The 17,033-nt window shown below is 35.6% G+C and overlaps 1 protein-coding gene across 1 annotated transcript in view; it reads right to left on the bottom strand.

The window, feature by feature from the left end:
- The window catches only part of Dpyd (dihydropyrimidine dehydrogenase), an 835,953-nt gene that overhangs the window by 467,425 nt on the left and 351,495 nt on the right, over window positions 1-17,033 (bottom strand). Inside the window, exon 12 of the mRNA XM_031375299.1 lies at window positions 2,722-2,906. Coding sequence (XP_031231159.1) covers window positions 2,722-2,906 — 185 coding nt within the window. The remainder of the gene's footprint in view (window positions 1-2,721; window positions 2,907-17,033) is intronic.

Raw genomic sequence — 17,033 nt, 5'->3', positions numbered from 1 at the left:
TATAAAGGTGCATACATGTGAGGTACACACAAAGGGCAGGGGTGTCAGATTTTATGGAGCTGGAGTTACAAGCTGTTGAGAGCTGCTTCATGCAGTTGCTGAGAACTGAACTTTGGTCCACAGCAAAAGCAGTGCATACTCATAACTTTTGAGACATTTCACTCATGTGAAAGAAATCAATTCTGTCATTCTGTATGTTTTTATTGTTCAATACATGGCTATATTCTTCCTTTTAACATATAAAAAGAGACAACTATGAGCAGCATTGTGTATATAGAATGGCCATTATGTGGGTACCAATCATAAATGTGGTATGATGTACCCCTTAAAAAAGTATCAGAAGTAACAGGACAAGAAGAGTCCCATGAGCAGGATCCAGACAAAGAAGAAATCTTGGTCTGCTGTGTAAAATTCATAATCAGCATCATATATCAAAGATATATACAATATAACCTATAGATTGGGAAAAAACTTCACTAACTGCACATCTGATAGAGGGCTAATATCCAATATATGAAGAACTCAAAATGCTAACCACCAAGAAACCAAATAACTCAATCCAAAAACGGGGTATAGAACTAAACCGAGAAACAGAGGAATCTCAAACAACTGAGAAGCACCTAAATAAATGTTCAAAATCCTTAGTGATCAGAGAAATGCAAATCAAAATGACCCTGAGACTCCACAACACATGGTGGTGAGGATTTATAGAAAGAGGAACACTCATCAATTGCTGGTGGGATTGCAAGCTGGTACAACTACTCTAGAAATCAATCTGGAGGTTCCTCAGAAATTGGAAATAGAAGATTCAGCAATACCACTCGGGAATATACCCAAAAGGTGCCCCACCAGACCACATGGGCATGTGCTCCACTGTGTTCACAGCAGCCTCACTGCCCTCCGAAAGACCCAACAAGCAGCTGAAAGAGTCAGATGCAGATATTTGCACCCAGCCAATGGACAGAAGCTGCTGACCTCTGTTGTTGAATTATAGAGACAGGAACCTGACCATTCACCAAGTTGCTGTTTCTGAGACCCGGGATTCTTCTCCTTGTTTAAACTTTTTACTTTTTTGTTTTGTTTTGTTTTTACTTTCTATTTGCCTGGACACTCCTTTTTAATGTATGACCATATCATAGATAACTTTAAAATTTAAGGTTTTCAGTGGTAACATTTTTCCCAAATCATAATCTTTTCACTACAAAACCCATAGTTCAGCTCACTCGTAAATTTCAGAAGCACCATGGTATGGTCTACATCCAATATCTTAAGGTCTACTACTTGCAGATGCCTGGAGTGAGGCAGGAAGAGATAGGTGACACAAGCATGAAAACCATGATACACAGAATACTGAAATACACAAACAAACATGAGGCCAAACAAGGCAGCCTGGCTGAAATGCGTAAGTTGTAAAAGGAAAACTCAAATGAAATGGTTATGCAAAGATGAAGAAGGGTAGGGAAAGCTAAAAGAAGTGCATTGTTCAAACGTTAAGGGAAACCAAATGAAAAGCAGAAAATCAAGGCGGTCTACAATAACTATACATTTTTTCCTGAATAAGAGAGAATATGAATAGGTTGTATTCATGTATTTATGAATATATATGTATATATGTGTTAGTGAGTGGGTGTTTAACAATGAATGAAAAAAGGCCCTGAATTTGAAAGCGAGGATGGAAGGATACATACAAAGGTTTGCAGGAAGGAGGAAATTCTGTAATTATATCATAATCTCAAAAATAAAAGAAATAATAAACTATAAAAAATTATTTAAAAAGGAAGTTAATAAAATGAACTCATCCAGGAACACTCTATGTAAAGGATGGAATCTAATCAAATTGTGGAATAAAAATAAAGTAGAATGTTTAGAAAAAGTACAAACTAAGGTCTAGAAGTTTAAACTTTTTTTGCTCCACCAAAGTCACTGTACCAGAGCTTGTTCAACTTTCTATTTAATCATTTTTACATGTTGCATCTTATCATAAAACCATTTACTTTAAAAACCTAGCAACTGATCTGATGATTTTCAGCAGTTTGCTTTCTGCTGGTTTATGTACATCAAATTTGGAAATGGATAGGACTTCATCTGGTCCACATGGATAGACAAAATAGCTTTCTAGTCTGCATAGCCTCAATATGATTCCGATTCTAGCTCCTATCATTGTGGGTATAAAGTGTGATACATGTACTCTCCTTTATTTAAACCTTTGCAAATACATTGCAACAAGCTCTCACCTTCCTAGTACTCTACTAGTAGAAATACATAATGCATTTTCAATCAGCTGAATAATTTTAATACCCAGTCTGCATGTTAAATGTTGTATCCAAGTAAAATATATATGTCGATATTTTATATGTGCATATACAATTTATAAAAATGTTCATACAGAGTTAGGGAGATGGCCTATTGGGTAAGAGCACTTACCAAGCAAGCATGAGAAACTTGAACTCAAATCCTCAGAAACCTTGTGAAATACCTGCATGGTTCCATGCATCTATAACCCCATCACTGGTAGAAAGTACAGACAGGAGGCTCAATGGGGATTTCTGATAGTCAGCCTAGTTCTTGGCTCATTGAGAAACCCAAGCCAATGCAATAAGTCAGAAGATATAAGGCAGGACTCCCAATGTGCACTCACATAGTCACATGAACCAGCATAGATTTATATCAAAACTCAAAAAGTACTTATGAGAAAAAGTGATTGTGATGACAAATGCATACCTGTATGTACTTGTGAATGTACCATGAAGCTTGTTTTCCATCATTGACAGATTCCACTGTGGTGTTAGCCATACCCACAACATCACCACCTGCAAATACCCATGGCTCACTGGTTTGCATGGTTTCAGGATTTACTTCTGGGAGACCCCATCTGTTAAACTTGATGGGACTCAATGCTTCTTTCACTGAAAAAGGGGGAAAAACAATAGGTAATGAAAATATTTGAAATCCATATAATTGAATTTCCTCAAATGTGCTTGTCCATGAAGCTGTTCCCATTCTCATCACCCCAATAGTGTCTCTGGTTGCCACAGGTGAAAATTATATAGATGATTTATGGATTAGGATCCAAAGCAAGTCTCTTTTTTTAATAACAAGTCACTTATAAAGCAAAATGAGAAAACCTATATTTTTTGCCAAATTATTTACCATTATTGTTAAACAACTTAACTCAGTTATGCATCTGCATCAGATTCAAAATAACTGTCTCTTGTTTCATAAAGGCCAGCAAAGAGACTAAACTCAGTTCTTTGTGAAAATTCTCTTGATATGCTTATATAATTATTTGCTATATGATTTCTCTAGTAATCTATAGATGTCATGGGATAATTTACAGAAAAGTACATAATTGAATTTTTTTTTCTGAAATTGTAGTTGTGAGATTTGAAAGAGAAAGTCTCTCTGGAAGATGAAGAGCATCTATGCTGGTACAAATGTGCTAGAGTTCAGGGTCATATGTTATGTAAAGTGGTATGTCATGATTTTTAAATATGTCATCTATGTATAGACAAAAGAACTATTCTTCTTCCAGTGGGGGAGATGAGGAAGACATACATACACACACACACACACACACACACACACACACACACACATACATACATACATACATATATACAGACAGACACAGACACACAGTGAGAGAGAGAGAGAGAGAGAGAGAGAGAGAGAGAGAGAGAGAGAGAGAGAGAGAGAGAGAGAGGAGAGAGACTAAACTGTAAAGAATACCTGGAAATTCTGGAAATAGAAATTTAAATTGTTAAATTGTTAAATGAATCAACTTTATAGTAAAGGAACCAAATGTAGATGAAAGTGCCACCCAAACACAAAACCCTAATCATTTCCCCACCAAGATATATGAAAAAAATAAGATATCATAAAAAGAATTTTGTTCACACGCATAAAGTGACCATGGAGTGCCCAGCCTCAGCTAGTCAATCTATGACATAATCCTATTCCTAAGACTGAATGACCAGAGAGAAGGCATGAGCCAGAAGACCAGACAATGGGTCTTTTGGAGATGACAGGGAAGCTATAGCCCTAAATTTTCAACAATATTGCTGTCTAAATAAGATCTGAAAAGAATTATAACAGCAATCAACATGCCAATGTGGATAGAGAATATCTCACAATGCTCCGCCCCTCAAGGAAGAGCTACAAGCACTCCTGTAAGTAGTGAGAATCAAACAGCTTTCTCCAGGAAACAATACCTCTGATATGTTTCCAAATTTTAAGTGCCTAGTCCTATATAATAAGTTCATATAGGATCAGCAGTAAATAGCTAAAGAGATTAAAATATCAAAATTGCTAGCCCAAAAGGGAGGAATAAAAATAATATAAATACATCATATGCAAACCCCCAAAAATTTTGATTAAAAATGAGCCTTGTTTTTACATGTTACATTCTAAGTAAAGTAGGAATAGGCAGTTATTCTTGGGCTGGTGCAGTTATGCTTTATCTATAGGCCTGTAGAGGCCAGAGAAACAGAAATGTGTATGTGTGGCTTACATCTGTACTACTGTGTGTGAGACAGTACTTAGACTTTAGAAAACACCAGGCTGGACTGATGGGTGTGTGAATAAAGGAGTCCACAAGATAGAGCTACCATAGTCAGGTTTCTGTTTTAAAATTTGCTGTTTGTATTTCTTATGCTATTTCACCTTTCATCAAGAGCAAAATTAAATATTCATGTAATTATTTTTAATGCAGAATGGCATTTTGAGATTTTTCTAATGTCTTTAAAGGTCACATGAAAGGAGACCTTTCTCATTGTTCCCCATTGCATAACAGATCATCACTACCATCTGTTGACAGTTACTTGAGCTGCAAGAAGACATCAATAGTGAATATGGCTCAAGTCTTCAATCTGGCATAATCTATCATCATTGAATAGCACATACAATACACTTTAGAAGCATAGGTCAGTAACTATAAATAATTATATATAAAATCTAAAAATTAGATATACTCTGGCCCTAATAGAAGACTAAAATTAAGAGAGTTTTAAAATGGAAATCAATTCCAGGTCTCCTTTATACATTTAATATAATTTTTGACAGAAATAGCCTCAAAAATACTGGATTTCACTCTGAGAAGTAGTAAAATAATGATTATGAGTTAGTTATTATTCCCTACAACACCTATAAAAGACCTACGTTGGGAAGCTATTGAGGTTTATATTGAGGACATTGCCTTGATATGAAATATAAATGAAAAGAATGATAATCCATATAAGTTTAAATATGTAATTCTGAGATTGTCAGTATCTACAAAACAGCTATTGGAAAATTAGAAAATGAACAAGATATATGAATATAAACAGGGCTACTGTAGGTCCTAAACATTTCTTTCAGTAGTACCAAACAGCTACTCAGAGAACAATGGTCCTGCCATTGCAATCCACCAGCAGGTCCAGTAGACTCTGTTTAGGCATGTAAAATATTTATATCAATTTTACAAGTTCACTGGATCTACATATATAAAAAATATCTTTCTCAATGTCATGCATGTACATCTCTCATGTGTGAGTGTGTGTGTGTGTGCACATGGATATGTGTGTGCATGTGCTCATGTGTATGAAAGCCAAAGATGGATTGAGAGCTTTCCCTTAAGAGTACTCCATTTTACTTGTTAACACAGAGTCTCTCACTGAACCTGCGGCTCATTAATATGGCTACACTTGCTGACCAATGAACATTAGGGCTCTGCCTGTCTCCAGGCCACCAGCACTACAGTTTCAGCAGATACCACTGTCCCTAGCTTTATATTTTGTTGAAGGAATCTGAACTTAGGTTTACAGGCCAAGGTGTCAGGCACTTTACTGAACAAGTCATCTCCTCAGCCTTACCTTTCTAAACTTCATTGATTTTCAAACAATAGCCATTGTTTCTTCCTCTTCTACCTTTTTCTTTTGTAAACCTTAAAGTGTTATATCTATATTTCAAATTAGGACTCCAATAGAGAAAATGTCTGTGCACTTGCTTTGTAATTTGTCAGCGAGGACTCCATTTATTCTGCTGCCTGTAACAAGAGAATCTCTATTATCTGCATCATTGGAATCATCCTTCTATGGACAACTCACTCTTCTGCTGATATATTTGACTTGGAATTCAGTGTAAACAAACCTCAGAAGCAGATTACTGCTGCCTTGACGCAGCTAAGAAGGGATGAGGGCCCACGTGGATGAAAAATGTATGTTTACATTTGCAAACCAAATAACGGCTTGCCATTTCCTATGAAGTGTTAAATGAATATTAATAAAGGCTTGTATGTTTTTCTTTCTGTCTGGAAGGATGTAGGCATTTTCTGTTATGATCATTTGCAGTCTTCCCACAAACTTCCAAGGGATTGTATGTTGATGGAGACAGGCATATGTCCCAGCAGCTCCATAGCTGAACAAAACAACAACAAAAAGAACTTGAAAAAGAGCCTTTAAACATGGTTATTCACAGTCCAGATTATTCTCTAAATGAGCGAGAAATATGCTAAATGATATGGTGCCTGGAATTTTATGCAGTCTTTAAAAGAATGGAAACATCCTTAATTCATACCAAACATTCAAGATTTATGTTAATTTTCTGCTTTAATTACTACTGTGTTCAAATGAGCTTATTTAAAAAACAAAGGCACTCCAAGGTAGCTTTATAACAAGAAATGGTTTTGAAATAGGAACTTTTAGTCAATTTAATGTTATGCACAAAATTTTGCACATATTATACAGAGAGGGGAGAGAGAGAGAGAGAGAGAGAGAGAGAGAGAGAGAGAGAGAGAGAGGAGACTTAATTGTATTGTGACACACAAGTTCTTCAATAAGCCACAGCTTAAAATTGCAAAAACCATCCCTTAGGGACACATCAGCAGCAGATGCAGATTGCCAAGGTCAATTAAACTGACATAACCACGCTGTCATATATGTAGACGAGAAAACCATAAGCATTTGACAAGTGTGTTTCTCAGTATTTAAAAAAAGATGTGGAAGGCATTATAGTTGAGTACATAAATATAAATCAATTCTCCATAGACAAGGAAAACAACAGTGCAGAAATCATAGTGGAAAGGATTATTACTATTCTTAGAAGAGTTTGAAATTATAAAGGAATGGAAGAAAAAAATCCTAAAAGATTTATAATGAAGTAATATCCTGAAAACTTAGATGGAGCCATCTCCATGAATGTTATTTGAGAGCTGTGATGATCCAGTAGGATCAAAGCATGAAGAGAAAAGAAAACAAGCCAGGGCAGTCATCTCCATAATTCAGAGAAGAAAGCAAGATCTGAGGCAGATCAAACAATTCTAAGCAGAGAGCTAGGATCTGAGAATTCTGTTTAAATAGAAGGACAACTTGGAGAAAGCGAGGAATGGAACTGAAACCACCTTGAACAACAGAGAGCACCATGTTGGGACAGCAGGCTCTTGCTACACATACATGACCCTAAGTACACTACTGGGATGAAGTCTCCAGAGCCAAGGTCCTGTAACCACCCTAAGAAAATTCCCTTGACTCCTGGACTTTCTTCCTCTTCTCAAGTCGTTTGCCATGTCATTTCTTACTCTGCTCAAAAATAGCATTTATAATTTTCTATTTGCCTCACCTACTCTGAAACCTTGGATTTTGACATTCCCCCCTCTCACAGTGATAACCACATCTTTTTTTTTTAAATTCACTTTGCTAGAGTAATCCATACTTCCCCTTTTCTCACCATTCAATGATACCTTCCATTCTGCCTATCCAATCAAACTATGGCCTATTTGGTTTCCAAATCCTGTGGCCCTGTCATCATCATTTTTATCTTTCTGTACATCCAGCAATTAATCTGCATTATCTAATTCTTTATCTCTTCTCTTCTTACATGTACACAAAGCTCTTCTGTCTACAAACTCTCCATTTTTTGAGTTGTTCTTGGGATTATAGGTATGTTCCATCTCTGAACTTTCCTCTTCACAAGTCTATAAAATCCGTTCCACTGTGTATTCTCCATTAGAAATTATAGTCACTGTGTCCCCAACCTTGATCTCAATGAAAAATGATCTCAAACTCCACTTTGAAAACTTCCTCTATTCAGCTGCCTTCATCTTAGTTACTGTTGTGTTGTTAAAGAGACATAATAACAAAAGAAACTTATAAATGAAAGCAATGAATTGGGGACTTACAATTTCAGAGGGTGAGTATGACTAATGGTTGGGGAACAGGGCAGTAGGAAGGTAGACATCATGGTTGGAGCAACTGAGACAGCTTATAGGTTATAGGGAGTTATAGGAAGAGAGGTAAAAAGAAAGACTTGGCTTGGTGTGGGCTTTTGAAATATCAAAGCCCATTCCCAGTGACACATCTCCTCCAACTAGGCTATACCTCCTAATCATTTTCCAAACAGCTCCACCAACTAGAGATCAAGCTTTCAAATATATAAGCTTATAGGGGCCACTCTTTTTCAAGCTACTACACTGCCTGTCAGATATTAATCGTCACAGTCCACTGTCCCTTCTAATTTATTGCATCTAGACTGAGATCACAATCCTTCTCTGTTGCTTCATCTATTTCATAATCACTGGTAACCTCCATAATTACTAGTTACCCCCTATGGGTACCTTGCTGACCTTTGCTTTATTTCTGCTTCTCAAAGCCTGGTGAGTCTTTTACCCCTTGTTCAAGAAACATCCTTGTCTCATATTTCATAGAAAGTCCACAGGCTATCACATTTCTTCACAAATTTCTTCACTGCCAAAATTAAAAAGCAATTGCATCAATATCCAAGATGCTTCTCTTCTTCTCACTAGTATTTAAGAAATGTACCCTCTCCCCTTGCTAAAAATCCATGGACCTTTCAAGCGATCATTTTGCTACGCATTCTCCTCCTGTTAAGAGCTATGGCCTCTCAATGGATGGCTTTGCTGTCCATGCAATCTTCTCCTGGCACTCTAAAATTAATTACTACATCTAAGGCATGTATTTTCTCTGTATTTATATATAAACATAGCATATTCCACTTAGAAATAATACAAGACCTATGCTTGCCTCCCAAACCATCATTTTAGGAGTGTCTTCAAGGTAGTTAATTCATTTCAGGTTGTCCAATCTTGCGACTTTCAGGAGTTATCATACTTTAGGGCCAAGTGAGGAGCCCATCAGACCCAATGTAAGGAGTTCCTTCTTTTTGGGGCTATGAGAAAGTGAGGACTTTGATTTTTCCTCCTATGACACTGATAGTCATAATTTCTTGTCAGCCTTCAAGATGACTGTGTCTTTTGTCTTGAGAGTCCTTTGTTTTGGTTTCCATCACATCTCTCTGCTTTTCCTTTTGCCCCATCATCTTTGTAATTATCAGTGCTGCCTTTTCATATTTTCTCCACCTTTCCAGTGGCCTAAAATTAGTATTTAAACAACTTGCATCATCTTTGAGTCATTTGTTTCCAACAACCTCACTATGGGTTCAGTTAACAAGATCTGTGAACACATCTGATGAAGTTTTCTCATACTCCCTTCTTGCAGTCTATTGATTCTGCTCTTACCTAATGTGAAGAAAATCAATTGACACTCATAGATCCTTTGTAATTGGTAGGCATTAATACTCTATTTCTTCATATTATTTCATCCCAGTCACAAAAGAGATGTCAGGAGTACATACTGTTATTCTCCTTATAGCCGAGAGGTGGCAGAGACTGTATTTGAATTGAATTGGCCCCAAAGATTTCCTTAATACTGAACCTAGAAGTATCAAAAAGTCAAGATGAGTGGTCTAAGAATAGTCTCTGGGAAATTTGCACTGGAGATGATAATTAAGACAGACAGATGAATATTGAAGGGATAACCACTAACACCAGCCTTGACAGTCTTTGTAGATACAGCATCTAGATCATCTTTTCCATGAATTGTGTTCTTTATCTATGAGTCTTTATGTGCTTTTATATACATTATCCTACATTTCATACACATTATTCTGTCATCCTTACTCCTTGAGTTCCTGGGGATGTCTATGTAAATCATCCACTTCTCCAAAGTCTAGAAAAATCACTGAGACATAAGCAGACTGGAATTAAAGGTTGTTTCTATTCTTGTTTTGTTTATTAACTTATATTTTCTTATTCCAGTTTTTTAGCACCTATGTTACATATCATTGGGCCTTGGTTGACCAGTCAGATTTTTTTGAAGTTCTTAATTCCATAATGAAAATCTCACTTGACTGTGGGAAAGAAGTCCAAAGAGTTCCAAAGTTTCTAGCATAACAAATATAACAGGAGGGCTCCTTTCAATTGCTTTAACTACGTGTCTTCCTCATTTCCCTACCTGGATTATTTTCAGTTTGGTTGTATTTGTAGTATTCAGGGAAAGTAACAATAGGGGTTTAGTTTTCTAAACCCACCACTCTCAGGATATTGAAGCTCCCCAAGTCAAATCAAAGAACAATTGTCAATCACAGCCTTTAGAAATAACTTCTGTTGTCCTTGCATGCCACTGGGAGCTTCATTTCAATTCTTAAACTGACCAACTAATCAATTCAGAATTAAACCCATGCAAACACTTCACCTTGATTTGCTTATTTCTCCACAATAATTCCATCTATTTAAGACTCTGTGAACTCCTTGAAGATTTGATTTCATTTTCTTTGGAAAAGATCTCCTCAAGGAGGTCAGTGCTCTTGAAGTAAATACGTGGGGATTGTTTTCAGATTCTCGGTTGGATTCCCAAATGATGTGCTTTGATTTGCTTATTTATATTCAATGTTACCATCTACTTAAGACTACAAACTCCTTGAAGGAATAGATCATCCTTTAATCTGATTTGGACCATAATCATCATAATTCTATGCATATTTGGGTGCTTAATACTTCTTGATAATTATGAGACAGTGAAAAACGATAGGCTGTTGAGATATTTCACATGTAATTTCCAGTGAGAGAAAATTTTAAAATGCTGGATGATGCCACCAAGTAATATAAACAATTACAGAAAGGGGTTAAGAAAAATGTCTAATATAAAATCCCCATTTGCTGCATTTAAAGCATAAACAAAAACACAGAAAGCTAAGAGAAGATTATGCTACTTGTGAAAACAATATTATTAAAATGTAAGTGAATGCTGAAGAAAATATTTTAATTAACAAAATAAATCAAATGGAAAAGATTTCCTAAATAGAGCTTTAAAAGTAAGTCTATGTGTGTTTGACTGCCATGACTAATTATGTATCCATGTAATGTGTGTTCAATTTGGGCTTATTTAAATAGCAGAAATGCTCATTAGCTGCAGTATATCTGTGAAGCTTCAGTAAACAGTTTAATGGTTTTTATGTTTAACCAATTTCATAAGTTCCTGTAATTTTAGCTTTAGCAGCTCATTAATGTTATTTTTTGATATCCATCTTACAGATTTTTCCCCCTTGTCAATCGTGAGTAGACACACATCAATGTAAATTTAACACACATAGTAAGATTGCACTTAAATGAATTTTTTGCATTAGTGAATGCAGAATTCAAAATATAGCTCCCTTATACAGGAACAATGTAAGTTTCCATGAAGTTGGAATATCTTTGGTATTGACCAAGGCTGTATTGTAGTGTGCTTACACTGATGATGGTGGAAACTGCCATTGAATGCTTTTATTAGCATGTGGCTAAGTTTAGGTTGTCAGACACGTGCCATCTCTTTGGAGTCCCATAGAATAGTTTTGATCTCAGTAATATCATTAGACAGGTAAATTACCAAGATCCCATTGATGTAAAATCAAATAGAAAATCAGCTAAGTATGTAGATTACAGATAACCAAGGAACCTGGAGGTACACGTGTATATATTAGAGTATTAGATGTAATTGTGGGTTATCTAAAATTTTGGAAGAAGGGATACAATTACAGGTGAAAAATCAAGTCAAGCATGTGAAACAGTCACAAGAATAACTGGACTAAAATTCAGAAAGTCTCATTTGCGTTATAGGAGAACCAAAATATTTCTTAGCCATATGTATTAGTTTTAACAAGTATCAAATAAAAGAGAGAAACACAAGGGCAGGTCACAAGATCTGCTAATCTTGAGTGCAATGAGCAGTAAAATATTAGCAACAAAATACACAATGAAAAGCATTAAGGATAGGGAGTGTGCCAAAGATTTAAGGTGCTCTTTGTAGGCAACTAAATGTGTAATGACAACAACAAACAGAACAACAGCAACAACAGATTAAGGCATTAGCTTGGATTCATTTATGCAATTAGAAAATATTTGTTGTCTAGTAGTCTTGATCCACATATTGCTGTATGTTATATTGTAAGCCAATGATAAGTGGTGAGTCCTCATGGGTTATATATTAAAGAACACAGAAATAAGCAATAAGCAAGTAAGGAACCATATGTATGGAGAAATAGGAGGACATTGCGGAATGGTGATGGAGTTTGTGGTGAGCAGTAGGACAGGTGCTTTAGATGGTAATAGTATGGAGTGTCAAGGAAAATCTTCTTCAGGGAGATGATATCCGTGTTAGAGAATGGGTAAGAATGAATCAGTCAGCCAAAAACAAACAAACAAACAAACAAACAAACAAAACAAAAAAACAAAAAACAAAACAAAACAACAACAAAAACAACAACAACAACAACAAAAAACCCAAAACCAAAAACAATAACAGAGACACAACATTCTAAGAAGAGGGAATATGGGATGTTCAAGCATGAGGCTACAGAACATGAAGTTCGGAAGGGATGCTCTTTGAATGGAGGCGAGTATCAGGAAAGGGGGAAAGCAGTGGGAAAAAGGCATGGTCAGGCCCTATGTTCTCTTCACAAGAATTGTATCCCAAACAAAGAAACTACAGTCAGGTTTGGAACAAGGGACTGAATCACAAGATTTCTGTCTACAAATAAAATCCACTAGTGTTTCACCTAAGTAAAGCTTGGACCAGAGTGATGAATCACAGGTTTTCATGTACATGGAAGTGTCCTGTGTCACACAATAGTGGCAGCTTGCTGGGCTCCATGGAGCTCACAATACATAGCCTGACTTTATTATGAATTTCCTATTAAAATGACTTAAAATGAAGCAATGAATACAATCCTATGATCCAGATATTTATTTAGTGTTTTATTCACTTATTTACCCATTCTTTCCATGAGTACTTATTACTGTAAGAGATGGTACTATGGACTCTGGGTTAAAATATCATCAAACTAAACTTGCAATTGTATTATGAGTATAATTGAGAATAGGTGAGGCCAGGAACAAAACTGAAAATCAGAGGAAATGTCCAGAAGGATGCTTATGGAAGTTAATGTTCCTCATTTGTGTGAAGAGACATGGGTTTCCTGTCCTTTTAGGTCACCAGAACCCACTAACTCTGGAGTAAATCCAGGTGCCTTGACCCAACATTGGGTAATACTTCATAAATTTGCAATAACATGCTTTGTAACACTTATACTATTATTTCTGATGACACACTTTATAATCTAGCCAAAGGAACAACTGCGTGCAGCAGTGCAACTGCTCTGTATCACTGTGACATCATTTCAATGACTCTTTCTGTCTATCTTTCTTTCGGTCTAGTTCTAGGCTGTACTACAAACATCATTTACTCTGACATACTCTTATATGGTTTTCCCAGTAGGAAGCCATTTCTCTACTTCCTGTGTCACACCAGCAGTTTATATGGTTCTCTTCAAGTCACATTCTATCTATTGGCAATATCACAACCACACGACTTTCCTCATCTTTTTGGCTGTATAATCTAGTATACAGAGATGAAATGTTTACTTCTTGAAAGTTAAGACCCTAACAGGATGGTATAATCTTATTAAATAGAGAATGAAATAGCAGAGAGTTAGAGCCCACAGGAATGTAGGAAGACAGATTAGAAAATGTCAAAATTAAATTGCAGCATTTGGTTATAATATCACAATCAGACGAGACAGTACATGGATTTTAAAATTTGAGGGTTATATAGTGATCTGGAACTTCTGATCATAGCAATGTCTAAATATAGGGGGAAGAAACATGGCCATACTAAAGCAAAATCATAAGCCAGAGAGCTTATGCTTGGTATTTATCAAACATTACCATATGCTTGCCATTCTTATTTGTATGGAAACAATTGGTTATGTAAGTAAGTATTCCTTTGAAAAAATAAAGAACGTTGTAATATCTAACTATTTGTGATGGTTTAAATAATAACTGTCCTGATATGCTCATATATTTGGATGCTTAGTCTCCAGTTGGTAGAATGGTTTGCCAAGCATTAGAAGATATGGCCTTGTTGGAGGGGAGGGCTTCCTGGAGGAGGCTTTTGAGGTTTCAGAAATCCATATCATCCCTAGCTAATTCTCTGCCTACTGCTTACAAATCAGACGTAATCCCTCAGCTACTGTTTCATGCCTGCTTGTTTTTGTCATACTTCCCAACATGGTAGTCATGGACTCACCCTCTAAAAGTGTGACCTAATAAGTTATTTCATCCATAAGATTAATTGGTCATGGTGTCTTAGCATAGCAGGAGAAAAGTAACTAGGATAATATTCTAACTGTTGTGGGTATAGAAATAATAATAATAAAAAAAGATGGGTACCATAAATCACTGAAGACTCTGGAAAAGTCCCATGGATGATTGTAGAAATTAATTCAGGGCTTTACTCAGCAGTATCAGAATATGGCATTTGACTTGCATAGAATGTATAAGTGGCAATAAATATTGAAAACAATTGAATGTGATTTTTCTGTTACTCAAAATGTATATGAAACCAATGTCCACAATAATTCAATTTTATACTAAACCTACTTTGGATCAACATTTCTTTTATTATATATTATCCACTGAACAGAGAATATAAATCTAGAATTTTAACAAAATATATATTAGTCACTACATTAGAAAATACTCTATATCATTTATCACTTTATAATTTCACTGACTTTTATATCTTGGTTTTACCTATCACAATAACTTAATGTAGTTTTACATTTTGGAAAAATATTGATTTTAATAATACTGTTCTATCAATGTAAAATAAGATCTTTAAGTAAGCATGCCATCTGTAATTACATTAAAGGCTGTTATCTTATTCTATTCCACTAGTTAATTTTAAACTATAGTTTCATTGAATAGTGAATATTCTTATAGGATACAGTTCTCTGAAAGTAATATCAACTTAGTGTATCTTATTCTTTAACAAACATTTTACCTACTCAAACTATAGCATGGTAAGATTATTAGAATTAAGTATTATTAAAGTATAATTTTGAAAAATCCAAGACTATTTGACTACTTATTTATTGTCCCAGAACCTTAATCTTTAACAAGCTACAAATTTGCAAACACCAAGAAACTTGCTTTTATTTGTTTGTCTTAATGTATCTTATAATTCTAAATTGTATTACTGTTGATGAATAAACATACTTTGTTCTGTTTTTAAAAGAATGGCATTTTATTACACTATAGGTGAACAATATTTAAAAAAACAAATATATAACACCTGGTCAATAGGTTCAAGGCTTCTATAATATTCACTATACGTTGATTACTGTTAACTATATTTTATGATTTAAGTTCTCTGAAACAATTACATTAGTTTTCCATTTTCTGCCTCCTTCCCCCAACAAAACTTGTTATATACCACTGCTCTGCTTCTTATATGTAATCTTTGATTTGATGGAAAATGACTTTGATTTGATTTATCCACTGTCTCCCTGTAAGAATGCATATGGTATCAAGTACTACTGAAACCTGGAAAATAAAGATAAGGAAAGGCTCTGAACAGAGCAATTCACTAGGGAAACAAACCTATTCCTATGCAGTTATTAAAGGAAGTAAAATAATTACAGAAATATCATGTCATGCTTCAAACGGATGTCTAAGGCAGTTGTAAGTGATGTGATGTTGATTCTAAATCCTTTCAACAGTGTTATCAGTTTGACCTCCCTCCTCATCACTTCCACCCTTTAAAATAATTCTAAAGGAAAACTGTGCAAAGATTCCATTTTGCTCATGGTTATTCTGTAGAAATGCCAGTACTGGCATGCAATTCTATACTCCATCTTCTTTCTGTGTAGAATATTTATAATAGAAAGATAATAAATCTAGCTAGGAAAAAAATCTTTCTGATAAAAAGGCAATTTTTAAGAAAATGGATACAGTTTTCCTATTAGTCTCTTGGGAGTACTTCTTGTCCAAAATATAATTAAATCAAGGCATGGTACAGAATAGACTGGGATGGGTTTATTCTCTTCACTGAGCCAACCAACTAGCATTTGTAGGCATTATAAAATAAAATAGTCGTGTGAGAGATCAAACTTCTGAAGAGTGGGAAGCATAGTACTATTCAATGAAAGGATATTGTCATGACTTCAATATACTTGCCATTACCAAATACAACCGTTATAGTATGGCAGGAGAGATGCTGTTAGAATTCCAAAATAAATTCTACCATATTCATTCATCATACTTTGGTAATAAATTTCTGTAACAACTTTTATTTGGCAGTCCATTCCTTGAACAATATAGCCCTACCCTAAGAAATAAGATATGAGAGTGAAAGACAGGCAAATGGGGCTGGATTTGGTACAGCGTTTGGTACTGTTAGCACTCTGGAGGCTGACTAAGAAGGATTGAAATATGGAGGACCAAGAAATAGGAAAACAGCTCTGTCCATAATGGGCTTTTCTTGTAAGCGTGAGAACTTGAGATCCATCCCTGAAACCTGAGAAGAAAAGCAGTGTAAGAGCCATTGATGGTAGATGGGTACAAGGAAACCATATCTGGATAGTGCAGGGCAACTGCAGAGAGGACAAGACCTGTGGGAGCCCAAGCTTGACCAAATCTCAGCACAGAAAGGGGAGCAGAACACAAGGAGTCACTCCTTGTTTAACTCCAGTATTTAGCTGCAGGGAGTGGAAGGGTTGGCTTTCACTAGAAGCATAGCCTTTGATAAGTCAACCGTGCTGTAGCAGAAGGCCACCCATCCAAGTAAATTTGGGAAGTGCAAATTGACTTTGATAGAAAACAACAACAAACAAACAAATAAACAAACAAAAAACAAAACAGCAGAAAAGTGGATGGGAAAGGAGAA

The sequence above is a fragment of the Mastomys coucha genome, unplaced genomic scaffold (assembly GCF_008632895.1).
Source record: "Mastomys coucha isolate ucsf_1 unplaced genomic scaffold, UCSF_Mcou_1 pScaffold16, whole genome shotgun sequence".
Lineage (NCBI taxonomy): Eukaryota > Metazoa > Chordata > Mammalia > Rodentia > Muridae > Mastomys > Mastomys coucha.
This window is presented reverse-complemented; position numbering and strand designations above follow the sequence as displayed.